The following is a 17,836-nucleotide window of genomic DNA, read 5'->3' on the forward strand; positions in this document are numbered from 1 at the left end:
TACATGCATACATACATATATACATATCACACATACATACACAGATTCAGCATCTCTAATCCAGAAATCCAAAACCTGAAGCTTCTTTGAGTGCTGACATGAAGCCACAAGTGGAAAATTTGGCACCTGACCTCACGTGATGGGTTGCAGTCAAAACTTTGTTTCATGCACAAAATTATTAAAAGCATTGTATAAAATTACCTTCAGGTTATGTATATAAGGTTTTCATGAAACATAAATGAATTTTCTTTAGACTTGGGTCCCATCCCCAAGATAATCTCATTATATATATATGCACATATTTTAAAATCTGAAAAAGTTTGAAATCTGAAACATATCTGGTCTCAAGCATTTTGGAAAAGAGATACTCACCTTTCTAAGAAAATAATGGTTATATCACCATCAATTATATCCTTCTCATCCTAATCATTTAATGAGATTTGACCTTGCAGCTCTTTTATTAATAGCATGTTAACCTGAATGCTATTACTAATATGTGTATTTTTCAAGTCTGAAATCTAGCTTTGAGTTCAAATCAAAGGTAAAATCACAATTGATCAGTATCAGTGGAATGAAAGGCAACTCACAGGTTAGGAGAAAATATTTGCTAATCATATAGCTGACAAACTCCTACAACAGAATAACAACAAAACAAACGTTCAAAAATAAGCAAAGGACTTGAAAAGACATTTCTTTAAAGAAGATATACAAATGGACAATGAGCATATGAAAAGATGCTGAAAATCACTAATCATTAAGGAAGTGTCAATCAGAATCACAATCAGATACCACTTCATTCACGTTAGATGGCTGTTATTAAAAATAACAGAAATTAACAAATGTCGATGAGGATATGGGAAAATGAGAACCTTTTTGCATTGCTGGTGAGAATGTAAAATTGTATGGCCACTGTGGAAAACAGTATGATATTATCTTAAATATATAATTGCCATATGATCCAGCAAATCAAATTCTGGGTACACACCCAAAAGAATTGAAAGCAGGGACTTGAACAGGTATTTGTACATCCATGTTCACAACAGCATCATTCACAGTAACCGAAAGGTAGAAACATCCTCAGTGTCCATTGACAGTTGAAAGGATAAATAAAATGTAGTATATACAATGGAACATTGCTTAGCCTTAAAAAGAAGGAAATTTTGATGCATGTTGCAACGTGCATGAACCTTGATGACATTATGCTAAGCGAAATTAGCCAGTCATAGGACAAATTTTATATAATTCCTTTTATATGAGGTTCCTTAGAGTATATGTAATTGAATGATAAGCATGTGAAAAGATGCTCATTATTAGTCATTCAGGAATGAAATACCACTGCAACCCACTACAACATAGGTTGATGCAAGAGTAATTGCATGTTTTGCCATTAAAAGCCACCAAAGACATGCTTTTGCACCAACCTAATAACTATTAATAAAAAAGACACAATACCAAGTATTGGCAAAGATGTATAAACTGGCGTCCTTATATACTGCTGGTGGGATTGTAAAATGGTGCAGCCACTTTACAAAGTTAAACATAAATTTATGGTATGACTCAGCAATTCCATTCCTAGTTATCTACACAAAAGATATGAAAACAGGCCAGGTGTGGTGGCTCACGCCTGTAATCCCAGCACTTTGGGAAGCTGAGGCAGGCAGATCATGAGGTCAGGAGGTCAAAACCATCCTGGCTAACACAATGAAACCCCGTCTCTACTGAAAAAAAAAAAAAAAAAAAAAATTAGCCTGGTGTGGTGGCACTTCCCTTTAGTCCCAGTTACTCAGAAGGCTGAGGCAGGAGAATCTCTTGAACCAGGGAGGTGAAGGCTGCAGTGAGCCAAGATCGTGCCACTACACTGCAGCCTGGGTGACAAGTTCTAAAACTTGCTTGTGATGGCTGCACAACTGTAAAATTTACTGAATATTATTGAACTGTTTTTTCAAAAAAAAAAAAAAAGTGTAATGAGAAATATTGGAAGGTGTGCCTAAGTGAAGGTTAGGGAAGGCATCACACAGAAGGCATCAGCTAGAGTGTTTCATTAAAGAAGGGGTTAGGAACAAGTGAATAGTATGTATCACAACCAGTGTGAACCAATGTGAAAGAGAGCAATGATTTGTTCTGGGAATTATGAAAGGCTTGTCTTCGGTATAGCATGAGATTTGAGGCTAGGACTGTCAGAAAATAAGATTAGGAGTGAACTTAGAGAAGTATAATTTATCCCACTTATGTTGGATTCTAAGCTAACCACTAATCCATATTTTCAGTGTCATGGTGTCATCTTTGCATACTAGTGACCTTTTTTTTTTTACTTGCAGTTTCTAATTTGATATGGGCTGGGTAACAAAATCACAAGCTTAACTTTCAGTACGTGCTTATTAGGCATTGCTAAATACCCATCACTGGGATAGGTATAGGAAAACAGATGAATAAGAAGTGGTCTCTTTTCTCAGGGAGTTTGATGTCTAGAAGGTAGAAGGTAGACATTCAGAAAAACATAAAAATTAAATACCATATTTAATGCCATAGTAGAGAAATTTGGATGAGGTAAAGAGGATTTAAACAGCATTTCTTGGAAGGTGGACACCTGGGGTCAAAGTCTTCATAGAGTATGTAAACAGAAGAGGCGGATAATCACCAAGATGGAGATGAAGGATATGAGAATAATAGGCTTAATTTTTTTTTTTTAGAGTGTGTTATAGAGCATAAACTAGACCAGAGGTATAGTTTATTTGCAGTGGAACCAGGATTCTAGAGATTACAGTGAAGTAGGTTTTGTAGGGAAAGAACACAGGAAGGGAAGTCAATGGATAGGAAGTACAAAGAAATACAAGGATAAGAGATGGCAGCATTGACCAGGCACGGTGGCTCACGCCTGTAATCCCAGCACTTTGGGAGCCTGAGGCGGGTGGATCATGAGGTCAGGAGTTCAAAACCAGCCTGGCCAACATGGAGAAACCCCATCTCTACTAAAAATACAAAATTAGCCAGGTGTGTGGCACATGCCTGTAACCCTAGCTACTCGGGAGGCTGAGGCAGGAGAATCACTTGAACCCAGCTACTCGGGAGGTGGAGGTTGTGGTGAGCCAAGATCACACCATTGAACTCCAGCCTGGGCAAAAAAAAAAAAAAAGAAAGAAAGAAAGAGATGGCAGTGTTAACATTCTTCCAGCTCTCTATTGTAGGTTGTAAGTAATTACTTCTCAGCTCTTATGTAAAAGCTGTTTGAGATTGTTGCCATCTGTTAGAACCAGCTATCCTTTTTGCTATTATCTAATGACTCTTACTAGATATATGGTATCATTCATTAATGACTTGGGCAACTGGACATTCTTCCACTTCTTTTTAGCCCGTGTGGTTGAACCCTTCAACAGCATAGCCTAGGACTAGGTTAACTGTAACCCTACATGAATGTTCTGTGAATATTGAACATGATAATGGAAGATGAAGACATTGCAATTTGGTATAATATGTAAGCTTTTAATTCTCTATATATTTAATGTCTTTGTGTGTGTGTATATATGTGTAGGTTAAATGTATCTTTAGAATACAGTATGAAGAGGTCTTGTATATTCAAAGGCCTATTGAAGAAGACAGAAGAAAATTTTTTCAAGAATTGATTCTCAATCAGGCATCAATGGCTCCACCACGAAGGAAACATGCTGGTAAAGTTTGTAAAGCCTTTAGGAAAATGAGGGGGATGGAGTTAAGAAATGCCCTTTCTTGGAGTCAGGTTTTTTTGGCCCTTCCTTCATGGAAGTGAGGACAGTTTGTCAGGTTCTGTTTATCTTCAGATGGACATGTGGAAGTGTCCATTGTGTTCACCTAACTTGAGACTGGAAAGTATAGCCTTGGTAAAGTTTCACTAAACAGGACTTCTTATGACGTCAACCACATCCTCTAGTAGATTTCACATTATGGGGCTCAAAAAGTCATAGAAAAGTCTTCAGTTCTCTGTTTTAGTCACAGTAAGTACCCAGGACTTGAACTGGCAGGTTGTGAATGCCAGGTATTGTGCTCATTACTTTTTGGGCTGTGGTAGATTTGATGGGCTAAGAGCTGGTTAGAATATTTGCCATTTCTAGTTTATTTATTAATTTAGACCCATTACATTTAACATTTTATGCTAGTCATTTGAAAATCTATCCTGGCTTTGTTTTAAGTGTTAGATTTTTCTTGGGTTTGGACTCAAGAAGTTTAGACTCAAGAATTGAGCTTTAAGAGGTACCTCAAAAATTGTCAGATTTCAGTTCCTTGACATAAGTAAGGGCTGCATTCTAAGTCATTCAAAAGAGATTTTTCTTTTCCTAATCTTAAAGATGTGTAAAGGATAAGATCTACTTGCTTAATCTTTCAGCCTCTTCTAGGAAATTAGCAATCCTATTTGGTAAAAATTTTTAAGCCTCTTTAACCTTGTTCTGTCTTTTATGTTTCTTAGAGTGCTTTTTGTAGGATACTCAATACATTCCTCATCATTGTCAAGTCCTTATTTTTTCCATATTCTTTTTACTTTGTTTTTTTATTGGTTATATTAGCTAACATTTAATGATTTTATTGCTCTTTAGTGGCTCCTTTCCAAATTTTCTTGGTGTTTTAAAAATGAACACCTATTGGCCATCGTGGTGGTTCACCACTGTAATCCTAGCACTTTGTGAGGCTGAGGTGGGTGGATCACCTGAGGTCAGGAGTGTGAGACCAGCTTGGCCAACATGTTGAAACCCTGTCTCTAATAAAAATACAAAAATTAGCCAGGTGTGGTGATGGGTGCCTGTAATCCCAGCTGCTTGGGAGGCTGAGGCAAGAGAATTGCTTGAGCTTGGGAGGCCGAGGTTGCAGTGAGCCGAGACTGTTCCACTGCACTTCAGCCTGGGCAATAGAACAAGACTTCGTATTAAAAAAAAAAAAAAAAAAAAAAGAACACCTATCAAATTGCTATATATGGTTTTTTTCCCTCCCAAAACCTTGGGAAATATATGTAAACTGTACCTTATTTATGTTTATTTTGTTGCTTCCTGTTAATCTAAATATTTCAAATATTTTGTTATGAAAATGATTTATTTCAATCTTCCATGCTTCTAGATATATTTTAATCTCATAGATCTGAATTTTCTATGTTTATGATTGATATAATTCTTTTTCAGTTGTTTCTATTGACTCACTTTTCATCTTAGGGACTATTTAGAAATCAGTGAAAAATATTTAGAATTTTACTTCTGAGCTTTAGTGTGATATCAGGGAAATCTTTTAAACGTAGAGAATGTTATCATTAGGAAAGTTAATACTTTACCTTTTAAGAAGATTTTTGTTTTTTCTTAAGGTAGATAGTGAGTACCATGGATTTTACATATAACACTTAGGACTGGTTTTCCATCTCCTTCATAACTGTGGAATTTTTTTAGTTCCTATTTTTTTTTTGCTCCCTTCCAGCAGATGCCATTCACTATCCCTATTCTGTTGTACTCAGAATATGACAGCAGGAGACCTGCCTAAAATCATAATTCTATTGGGAACAGGAAGGAGCAAATAATTATTACTTGCCCATTATACTTTTTATGCATATAAAGCAATACCATTTTGAGAAGCATTTTTAAACAAGGTTGACTTAAGAAAATCAGAATATAGTACTTTTGTTGGAGATATTTGTGTTGATTTGAAGTATTTCTCATAAGTTATATGTAAATTTTCCAAATCAAATTATTTTGTTTTTTAGAGGGGTCTTGTGAGTTATTTTATAAAATGAAGCTATTCCCTTTTTGTTTCTATGCAAACTTTTACTTGCTGGATTTGCATGTTTTACACATATAGTCATGTGCTGTGTAATGATGTTTTGGTCAACAATGGACTGCATATACAATGGCAGCCTCATAAAATTATAATACCTTATTTTTACTATACCTTTTCTATGTTTAGATATACAAATACCACTGTGCTACAATTGCCTGCAGTATCGAGTACAGTCACATGCTATCCAGGTTTGTAGCCTAGGAGCAATAGACTTTACCATATAGCCTAGATACGTCGTAGGCTATACCATCTAGGTTTGTGCAGGTATACTCTTATAATGTTTACACAATGACAGAATTGCCTAACTGCACATTTCTTAGAATGTATCCCTGTTGTTAAGCAACACATGACTGTATTTGTAATTGTTGTCTTTAAAGAATTTGAGAGAATGCCAAAAATGTAATTGAGGTCCTGGCCCATCATGTTGGAGTCTTAACATCTTTTTCTGTTTTCTCTAGCTCTTTGCGCTATGGAAGTGCTTCCTCTTGCACTACCTTCTCCACCTCGTCAGTTATCAGAATCAGAAAAAAATCGAATGGAGGACCAGGAGGAAAATACCTTAAGAGAGTTGCGGTTGTTTCTCAGGGATGTAACCAAGAGGCTGGCTACAGATAAACGCTTTAACATCTTCAGCAAACCGGTGGATATTGAAGAGGTCTTGTTTCAGTAGTGTGCAAACAGTGAAGTTGAACTGGCTAAAAGAAAAAAATATTGACATCTTTTTTTGGAAGGAAAAAAAAGCAAAGGCATGGATGAATATTACCCCTAGCCTATAAAATTTTAATCCATGTGATAACTACTGATGTCATCAGCAAACATCTGGTGACTTGGATGAAATTAGTGACCAATTTATATATGTCCTTTTAGGAATTATTATTAATCTTTTTGGTCTCTTACTCTTCGATTTAAGAAGAGGATTAAAAGTTGCTTTAGTCAAATGTCCGTACTAGACTATTTTTATTCCAGGATAAATTCTACTCTCAAAGAGTATATTGGTATTAACCAATCAATATCAGTTAATATTGGCATTTTCCAAATTATGTATACCTCATCAAAAGAGGTAGCTAAAAAACCTGAAATTTCTTTGTCTTTCATATTTTGGAAATGCCTATGGCTGGGATGCTGTTTGAAGTTAAATATATTCTGTGCAACTAAATTATTTTTCTAAGGATTTTCTCTGCTCCCAGTGGAAAATTTCTCACTTATATGTGTATTGTTTGGTGTGCTTGTGGGAGCATGGTTTGTGATGATGAGAAAAGAAATTTTCCATTTGGGAATCTAATGTTGTCAACTACATTTTTGGATTTTGTTTTATCCTGGGATAATGTAGTGTGTGGATGAATACAATGTAATCTTTACCGGCCTCCTTCTTATAGTTCAGACTCCATGTTTGAACAGCTTTGGTGTTTTTAGTTTTTTATTCTTTTCATTTCTTTTTTTTTTTTAAACATCGAATTATGAATGATTCAGAGTTTAATGTTGTATCCTAATTGTGATATCTGTGCTTTTAGACCTGAGCAGATTCCTTTGAAACCATTACCTCATCTGTTACTGGGAAGAATGAGCTAGCATTTACATTCTTCCCCCCGGCAAGTCTGAAAATAAGTATTTTTTTCCCATTTTTGGAACAAAGAGATGATCTATAATTTTATTTGTACATTTATCCATAATACACTGGTTTTTCCACTTGATCCTCTTAACCTTGTAGGATCATTATTATTATTTTTACTTTGCAGCTCAGGAACCAGACTTATTGGCAAGTGACATAGCCAAGACTTGAAAGTTTTTTAAAATTTAAAGCCCACATTCATGATCATAGCTACTTAGTATCTTTCCACTGGGATATCAGGACATGCCTAATTTGCTTTTTTAATTAATAAATATCACTGTATACTTGTGGGACATCACCCCTCCCCATAGTATTTTTAGATAATCTTAAAACTCTCAATTAAAAAAGTCATTTTAAGTAAATGTGATATGTATTTGTGCCCTTCCTTCCACTCCCCCCTTTAGTATATTTGGACTCTGATACTTCTTAAAGGATAAGGGCTTGGCCCCAACTCAACCTCCCATGCTGGGAGTAAACCAATTTTGCTTTTGCTCAGGAGAACTCTTTTTCTTTCTAATCAAAAAAGATTTGTCAGATTTTCAAATGTCATCTCTAATAGAATAAATGTTATAAATGATGGTAAGTTAGTGCAAGGGGATAGAAAATGTTGGTCAGATAAATATAGTGCTTTTCAGTTTATAAAACAGTTTCCACTTGTACATAGGCATTTATGTCAAATACCAGAACAAGGAATCCAGCTAATATCCTCTGAGGTAGTTTGTTTCAGTATAACTCTACTGCCTCCCCTCTAGGTAGATTGACTGATTTTTTAGCTCCCAGAGGGTGAAAAGTAAACTAAAACACATATACACTTCTACTTAATATTTTTATAAATAATCTTAAACATTAAAAAACATATATAAATTATGTATATGCACACGCACACATGTGCATGTAAGTTTTAAAATAATAGTATCAATGCCATCTGAAACTATGAGAAAACTAATCCTGTGATCATAGAGCAGAATGTGACTGTCTCCCCAGAAATTGTTCCTGGACTAATTTTAGACATTACTGCTAAGACTGCTTTTACAGCAAACTTATTTACTTGATTTGAGATTTGCATTGGGGAAGGCCGTAGATACATACATTGCTTGCACTTTCTTATTGGTCAGGGATACACAATTTATTGGACAAATCATGACTTAATATCCCCTGTTTAGGGTTATCTCACAGAAAATCAGCACCGAAACCAGCATGTTTGTTTTTTGTTTGTTTATAGATTTCTTTATACTTAGGGACAAATCCAGCAAATCTCATACTGGTTAGGAAAACTATACTTAATTTTCTTATATAATTGACTGAATGTGATGACTCCAAAGGAGTGGAAAATACTTTCCATGAAATAGTTCACTCTAGAAAACTGAAAATGAAAATTTTTGTTGAAAATTTAAAGAGATTTATCAGAATAACTTATCTCACAATATGAAAAGTCTTTGCTTTTTATTTTCCTTTTTTTTCTTGAAGTCACATTTATTGATGCTTATTGGGTACTTTTGTCCATACATTCTCTTCTCAGATATGCCCAAAGGAATAAAAAAAAAGCTGACACGGTTTCAGATTTCAAGAACAGAAACATTTCAGAATTGATTTAGGTTATGACTTGGAAACTGAAGCTTTCATGGAAAGTATGGCAGATAGTAACTTTAGTAGCATAAATAGCACTGTAATTTTATCGTTGTAAATTATTTGATATTTAGATTTAATTTTTAAAAACTTTATTTTGTGTTTTTATGAACTGAGATGGTATGAAAATCTGGAAGTAATTTTTATTGAAATATCTTATTTGTTCTAGGTTTCAGATTATCTTGAAGTAATCAAGGAACCAATGGACTTATCAACAGTAATAACTAAAATTGATAAACATAATTACCTGACTGCTAAGGATTTCCTGAAAGATATTGACCTCATCTGTAGCAATGCATTAGAGTATAATCCAGATAAAGACCCAGGAGGTAAGGATGTAAAGGGCAAGGTTCCCCTTGATGATCAGTCAGAAAACAGTTTACCGTTTAAATACTAAAGCATGCCTGTGTTCTAGACAGATTAGTTTTCATGACCTGTTATCAAAACTTCTTAATGAGAAACTAATAATCTACATAAAAATAATGTGTTTAGAGAATTGTGTAGTTGTAGGTGTTATTTTCAGGGGTTTGTTTCTTCATTTATCTTTTACTTTTTATATTTACATTGTGATTTGGGAATTTAATTGAAAATTTATTTATTAGTTAACAATTGCAGTGCTGATAAACATTAAGAATTTTGAATTTTTGGGAATCCGTGATAGGATAAGTTTATGTGTCAAAAGATCCTTTTATGTAGAATGTTATCTGTTCTTTTGATTGTTGATATTTTTATGTAATTATATCATTTTACTCCTAATCCATCCTGTACTCGTGTATTGTCCCAACTGTTATCATCACTCTCCAGGGAAGACCACGTGGAATATATGTGCAGTAAAACAAGATGAGGTGATTCATTATACCATGGAAGAATATGTGTCATAGAGAACCATACAGGATTTGGGCTTGTGTTAAGTGATTTTGGTTAGAGTATAAGGAAGTGGGGCTTTTCAGTGGGTTAGATGCTGTTAGAAAGTAGGAGTAATTTTAAGAACCAGAAGACAAGAAAATGGAGCAAGGCTAAAGCTGTGATTGATACAGAAACAGTAGTTGGCTGGATGTGGTGGCTCACGCCTATAATCCCAGCACTTTGGGAGGCTGGAGTGGGTGGATCATTTGAGCTCAGGAGTTTGCAACCAGCCCAAGTAACATGACAAAACTCTGCCTCTACAAAAAAAAAAAAACAAATATTAGCTGGGCTTGGTGGTTGCACCCTGTAGTCCTAGCTACTTGGGAGGCTGAGGTGGGAGAACCACTTGAGCCTGGGAGGTTGAGGCTCCCATGAGCTGTGATCATGCTGTATTCCAGCCTGGGCAACAGAGTGATAGCATTTCTCAAGGAAAAAAAGGAAAGAAAAGGAAAAAAAAAAAAAAAAAAGAAACAGCAGTCATTCATATTAGTCAGGATTATGTTTGGTTATTGGTTATTATTAGTTATTTTTATTTTTTTGAGATGGAATCTCCCTCTGTTGCCCAGGTTAGAGTACAGTGGCATGATCTCAGCTTACTGCAACCTCTGCCTTCTGGGTTCAAGTGATTCTCCTACCTCAGCCTCCAGAGTAGCTGGGATTACAGGCACCTGCCACTACGTCCAGCTAATTTTTGTATTTTTATTAGAGATGGGGTTTCACCATTTTGGCCAGGCTGGTCTCAAACTCCTGACCTCAAGTGGTCTGCCCGCCTCAGCCTTCCAAAGTGCTGGGATTACAGACCTGAACCACCACACCCAGCCTGATTATTGGTTATTTTTGTGATCAGGACAGTATTCACGGTTTTGTCTGTGTTTAGACATGGTTAGACAGAGTGATCTAATTTTTCTCTTGACCCATCCTGGGCACAGGATGGCCTTGTCTGATATTGGTGTTCTGTGAAATTGTGTGTTTAATTGTTGTACCCTGACGCCTAGCTGATGGTGCCAGGCCAAATCCTGGCTGTCAGGAGCCACTTTTTGCTTTCTCACTCTATTGAGAATTCTATTTATTTGATAGGTAATACTTAAAAAATGCTTCTTATTTTTAAAATATTTAAGTTTTTGTTATCTAAAGATATTTAAAGTACACTTTATGGGTGCTTTGTTTTGTTTTGTTTTTTTGTTTGAGACAGTCTCACTGTGTCACCCAGGATGTAGTACAGTGGTGTGATAGTGGCTCACTGTAACGTCCTCCTCCTGGATTCAAGTGATTCTCGTGCCTCAGCCTCCCTAGTAGCTGGGAGTACAGGCACATGCCAATATGCCCAGCTAATTTTTGTATTTTTAGTAGAGATGAGGTTTTATTATGTTGGCCAGGCTGGTCTCAAACTCCTGGCCCCAGGTCATCTGCCCTTTCTCGGCCTCCCAAAGTGCTGGGATTATAGGTGTGAGGCACCATGCCTGTCCTGTGCTTTGTTTTGTATCTGTATTTTGGGACAGTGGTTCTCAATCCAGGCCATGTGGTAAAATGAACTAGATTTCTCAATTTCACATGAAATTAGGTAATTTTTGCTTCAATTTCAATCATAATAAATCACAGATTCCATAATGGCAAAAACTGCAATTTCTTTTGCACCAACCCAGTAATTCCAAGTTAGGAGACAAAATAAAATTTTTGCATGGCTACACTTTTTATGTAACTGTTTTTTAGCTTCATGTTATTTGCCTGTTGTAGTTTTTGTTGTTTCTTTGCTTTACCTCTTTTTGAGTTACTTTATACAACACACACACACACACACACACACACACACATATGTATACTTTTTGTTTTTCAAGACAGCGTCTTGTTTTGCTGCCCAGTCTGGAGTGCAGTGGTATAACCTCAGTTCACTGCAACCTCTGCCTCCTGGGCTCAAGCAGTCCTCCTACTGTAGCCTCCCGAATAGCTGGTAATACAGGCACACCCCACCACACCTGGCTGATTTTTGTATTTTTGTTTGTAGAGACAAGGTCTCACCATGTTGCCTAGGCTGGTCTCAAACTCCTGGGTTCAAGTGATCTACCTGCCTCGGGCTCCCAAAGTGCTGGTATTACCCATGTGAGCCAATACACCCAGCTTATATATATATCTTATGGAAAAATATATGAAAGTAGAACAAAGAAGAATATTAAAAATGTATAATTCTATTACTTAGTGTTTTTTCTGTTTCCCTCCTCATCCATGGATAGATTATATGTAGAATATATACATGCATCTTAGTTTTACTAAAATGACTATGATTTTTGTAAATTTTGTCATTCCTATAATCTTGTGAAAAGCTTATTGGTTAATGAATGTATTTCTCCAACATTATTTTAATCATATGTACATCTTGTATAATAGCTAATACCCTATCGTTGGACGTAATAGATTTTTAAATTTTTTCCTGTTTTATAAATACTGATAAATATCTTTTTAATGCAAGTTTTAGTTGATCCTTAATTATTTCCTTAGCATAAGTTCCTTAAAGTGAAATTTCTGGATCAAAGAATATATCTTTTAAGGCTTTTAATCTGTACTATTAAAATTTTCTCTAAAAATTATACTAGCAGAATCCAGGTCACTGTTAGCCAGTATAGCAATTTTTGTAAGTGAGAGAATCTTCTTTAGTTGGATGCCATCCTGTAATAGGATGGATAGTGAAGCATGGGCTGGATGTCAGCCCCATTTAATTCTCTTCCCTTGCCGGGGTCCTATGTAAGGGTGCAACTCGCATAACTGTCTGTGTAGTGGCTTTGAGCAGTATGTAAAAGTGCTTTTGTGCCTACACCTTCCGCCTCATTTTCAAGAGGTGGAGACTGCTGTTATTGTGTAATATGTAATGAGAATGTGGGCTTTGGACTCAGACCTAGGCTTTAGTCCCATTTCTACTGTTTTCTAGCTCTTTAACTTTGATCAAGTTAAGTCCTCTAAATTTTAGTTTCCTCATCTGTAAAATGGGGATAATATTCTTTAATTGGGGTGGTTGTAAGAATTAATTGAGAAACTGTATTAGGTTGAACCTTATGAAATTGCCAGTTTCATATGGTTCATCCTAAATACCTTAAGCCTTTAGTGGAGTAGCTGGGACATGGTAAGAGTTCCATAAAGGTTAGCTGTTAATATTTGTATTCTTATTATGATCATCATTTAAATTATGCTTCAGTTTTTTTTATAAGTTGGTTCCTTAGTGGCTCCCTGAGTATTTGCTCTAGAATGACCCTTTATACTTTGTGCTTATTACATTCACTAGACGATACTTTAAATTTAATTCTATTTTGGAAACAAGTCTAGGGGCTGTTAGTGAAAATGAATTTAAGTGCTTAGAAAAAGCCAGTTGGGAAGATCAATTTATATTTTCCCCCTCTAAGTAATTAATTATAACCACATTGATAATAATATTTTAAGGAAGAAGTAATGGTTTCTGGTACATAATAACATTTTACTACAAAATGCAGTTCCATAATGAAAGACCGGCTCTATCTTACAACTAGAGTTAACATGGTATACTTGCAACTTTCTTCCTTCACTAGTTCTGATACAAAAAGTGATATAGTTCAAAGGCATTATTTTGGCCGTGTTTAGGTTTTTTTCATATCTTTCATCAAGCAAGCTCTTTTTTTCTTAGCAACAGAACCACTTGTTATGTTCCAGAAAAACATCCTCAGGGTGTGTTGTGTAGCAAGTGGAAATTACATGAATGTTGTATTACGTTTACAAGTTCCCATGAGTATTTGGAAGCTTACAGTGTTCTCTTTTGCAGAACACTTGGCCATTTGGGGAAAAAACTAACATATACATAGAAGACAAAAGCCAACATTTTGAAAGCTTTACATGTTGCCTAAGTGTTGACACAGATTCCCTTCCTTGTGAACAGAAATTAATTATGGAACAAGAAGAAATTGACCTGTGTTCTAAAAGTGACCAGTATCAGATATTTGGCCCTATACTACACTATAGATACATGATACATTATGTTTGGCTCGTCCCCATTCTTGGTCTTGCAGTGCATCCCTCCTATATCTCCCAGACCTGTTCATATGCTACATACCATCACTTGACTAGTTTTGCTGACGTGTTTGCCCTAATCCTGTAGTTGCCTCAAAATCTTCTATGTTGTACCAATTGTATGAGAGTAAAGCCCCCAGATTCACCCAAACTTTTGGAGCCCTCTGTGCTCTGTGCTTAGTACATTTTAAAATTTATCTGCCATGGTTGTATTTCATGAGTTGTTTCAACCAAACTCACTCATTTTTCTATTAGTGTTTATGAGTACTATCTGCTACTTACTGAGTGCCTAGACTGCAAAGATGACTATGACAATTCTTGCCTTTTGAGACCAAGATATAATATGTATATATCATACTGATATATATGTATTATACTGATATATGTAATATATACTGATATATATATTACATATATACTGATATATATATTACATATATCAGTATTACGATAGATCCATTATATATACTGATATATATATTACATATACTGATATATGTATCATATATATTATGTATATAAGTATTATGATAGATTTATAATGCCTACTGGATAACTACTATGTGGCAGGTATTATTCTATATGTAATTGTATTAGTTTACCAGGGCTGCCATAACAAAATATAACAGAAGTTAAGTTTTTACAGTTCTGGAGGTTATCAATTCAAAATAAAGGTGTCAGCAGGTTTGGTTTCTCTTGAGGCCTCTTTTCTTGGCTTGCAGATGGCCACTTCCTTCTCCCTGTGTCCTCACGTGGCCTTTTCCCTGTGCTTGTGTGCCCTTGGCGTCTTTTGGTGTGTCCAAATTTTCTCTTCTTGTGAGTACATCAGTCAGATTGGATTAGAACCCAACTCATGTGACCTCATTTAATTATCTTTTTAAAGGCCCTGTCTCAACACAGTCATATTTTAAGGTACTGGGAGTTAAGGCTTCCACATATAAATTTTGAGGAGACACAATTCAGCCTGTAACAGAGATATGAAACATAATCCCTATATAGAAAGTCATCAGTTTTTAAAGATGGTAAATACACATATCAAATCATTGGGGATTGTAATAACAAATATTATTAAGATAGATATCATAGAGGTGGCAATCATGAATAATGTCTTAAGGTGGCAGCAGATGATTATAAGGCAGTGTCATAAGATCTATATTAGAAATATGTATACCGGGTTAGTGGAGCACAGAAGAGAAGACACTACCTGGAGATTGGCAAGATTGGGAAAGACATTCATTCCTGTCTGAGGAAACAAAAGTATGAAAAAAAAGCAAGCCTAGAGAATAGAATGCCTCTGTGGAGGAGTAGTGGGAAACTCATTTACTTCTCTACTCACTGACTCAATATTTATTGAGCATCTGTTTATTAAATATTCTCTGTGTATAAATCCTGTTTAAGGCTAGAGATATACTGATGGTTAAGACACAGCTTTGACCTTTTAGTATCAAATTTAGGGTAGAGGTGAAGCGGGTGGTAAGATGGAGTTTGGAACATCAGTTAAGATTTAATTGCAGTAGCTGCAGAGATTGAATGCAGAGGTCTTAGTGATCAACCATTTAAAAATGGTGGACAGAAACCTAGAATGACCCCTGAAGTTTTGGTCTGGGTAGAGGAATCTGGGAAAGTAAATCAATGGAGAAACAGATTTATGGGCAGGATGTCAAATTCAATTTGAGACATGTTAGTATGAGTTATATTTGGTACACCCAGACAAAAGGCAGACATTATTAAAGTACTAGTTGTATATGTGGTTCCTGAGGTTAAAAGAAGTGGACAAGAGATATGATTGGGAGTCATCCTTGTAGAGGAGAGAATGAGATTCCATAGACAGTGTGTAGCATGAGAAGAGAGAAGAGCCCAGGAGGGCCCCTTTTCTAGGAATTACAGGTCCCAGTTCTTGCCTAGTGTAAGTCCCATTCTTACTGTTTCAGGACCTTTGTCAAATGTATCACCTCTACTGGGAGCATTTACATGTTTTTCTTTTTAAATCCGTTTTTTGAGGTATAAGTAACATACAAGAAAATGTACTTTTTAAAAGTGCGTAACTTTTAAAATCACATATATTTTTAAAATTTCACCTACCCGCCGGGCGCGGTGGCTCAAGCCTGTAATCCCAGCACTTTGGGAGGCTGAGGCGGGTGGATCACGAGGTCAAGAGATCGAGACCATCCTGGTCAACATGGTGAAACCCCGTCTCTACTAAAAAAAAAAATACAAAAAATTAGCTGGGCATGGTGGTGCGTGCCTGTAATCCCAGCTACTCAGGAGACTGAGGCAGGAGAATTGCCTGAACCCAGGAGGTGGAGGTTGCGGTGAGCCGAGATCGCGCCATTGCACTCCAGCCTGGGTAACATGAGTGAAACTCCATCTCAAAAAAAAAAAAAAAAAAAAAAAATTTCACCTACCCTTCAGGGAAGACTCAAATGTTAAGTTCCTACAAGATTTTTCTGATTTCCTTCCAGTTATAAGTAACTTCTTCATCTCTGAATCTCATAATGTAACTTTTCTGAGACATTTATTACTGTTTTGCCCAAAGTAGTTATTTGTTTATATATCCTTATCTCTTGTTTTAGACTCTAAGCCGATTGAGAACAAGATCTGTATAGGCATCTTATGTGGAGCATGTTCTTAATAAATGTGTCCAATGAGTAAATTTTATTCATTATTCTATTTTTATTTTATTTATTTATTTAGAGACGGAGTTTTGCTTTTGTTGCCTAGGCTAGAGTGCGTTGGCATGATCTCAGCTTATTGCAACCTCCACCTCCCAGGTTCAAGCGATTCTCCTGCCTCAGACTCCTGAGTAGCTGGGATTATAGGCATGCACCACGATGCTGGGCTAATTTTTGTATTTTTAGTAGAGACTGGGTTTCTCCATGTTGATCAGACTGGCCTCAAATTTCTGACCTCAGGTGATCCACCTGCCTCAGCCTCCCAAAGTGCTGGGATAACAGGTGTGAGCCACCATGCTTAGCCTCTATCTAGATACTAACTCAAGGAGTCTCAGATTAGGTAGAAATTATAAAATGGAGACATGGTAATATTCTGTTGAAATACGCATAAATATTAATAATATGTAAATATGACCTGAATCAGTAAATATAGTTAAAATCTTTTTGTTGTTTTGTTTCTGTGTTTTTTTCTGTTTTTGAGACAAGGTCTCACTCTGTTGCCTGGACCTGAGTGCATTGGCATGATCTTGGCTCATTGCAGCCTTGACCTCCTGGGCTCTAGTGATCCTCCCACCTCAGCCCCCCAAGCAGCTAGGACTACAGCTATAGGACTTATCACCATGCCTGCCTAATTTTTAAATTTTTGGTAGAGATGGGATCTTGCCATGTTGATTATGCTGGTCTGAAACTCTTCAAGTGATCCTCCTGCCACAGCCTCCCAAGTTGTTGAGATTACAGGCCTGAGCCAATGTGCCCAAATTTCTTATTTATGAAATTGTTTGGGATGAAAAATCATACCATGAAAATTGGCTTTTCTTAAAAATATGGTTACTTTTAATAATTTTCTTGAACACAATCTCAGCTAATGTACTTTTGGGATTTTTTTTCTTCACGATGAACTAAAAGTAGAAGTTTACCAGTTACAAAAAAAACATCAACACAATGAAATTGCAGTTACTTTCATTAAAGTAGTGCTTCTATTAATTTTAAAGATACTCATCTATATGTCCTAAGTAGCCATTACTTCTTGCTGAAGAGGAATGTAAGTGGTAATATCCTTATTTTATGGTTAAGAGATTGGGGCTCAGAGAGGTTGTGTAATTTGTGTGTAAACCCACAGATGTTACATGGCACAACTGAATGGATTGAGATCTGTCTTGACTTCAAAGCCAATATGTGTTTTCTTTCTTTCTTTTTTTTTTTTTTGTGCTTA

General features: G+C 36.0%; 1 protein-coding gene across 4 annotated transcripts in view; it reads left to right on the forward strand.

Annotated features, from left to right (window-relative positions):
* ATAD2B (ATPase family AAA domain containing 2B) overlaps nt 1-17,836 on the forward strand; it is a 186,526-nt gene that overhangs the window by 142,618 nt on the left and 26,072 nt on the right. For 3 of the 4 annotated variants that reach the window (XM_032293991.1, XM_032293993.1, XM_032293994.1), the window contains 3 exons: nt 3,530-3,665; nt 6,243-6,439; nt 9,189-9,348. In XM_032293991.1, coding sequence (XP_032149882.1) covers nt 3,530-3,665; nt 6,243-6,439; nt 9,189-9,348 — 493 coding nt within the window. The remainder of the gene's footprint in view (nt 1-3,529; nt 3,666-6,242; nt 6,440-9,188; nt 9,349-17,836) is intronic. The other variant, XM_032293992.1, reaches the window with a different exon arrangement.

This window comes from Sapajus apella, unplaced genomic scaffold, assembly GCF_009761245.1.
Source record: "Sapajus apella isolate SASKATOON/1434 unplaced genomic scaffold, GSC_monkey_1.0 scaffold31, whole genome shotgun sequence".
NCBI classification, from domain to species: domain Eukaryota; kingdom Metazoa; phylum Chordata; class Mammalia; order Primates; family Cebidae; genus Sapajus; species Sapajus apella.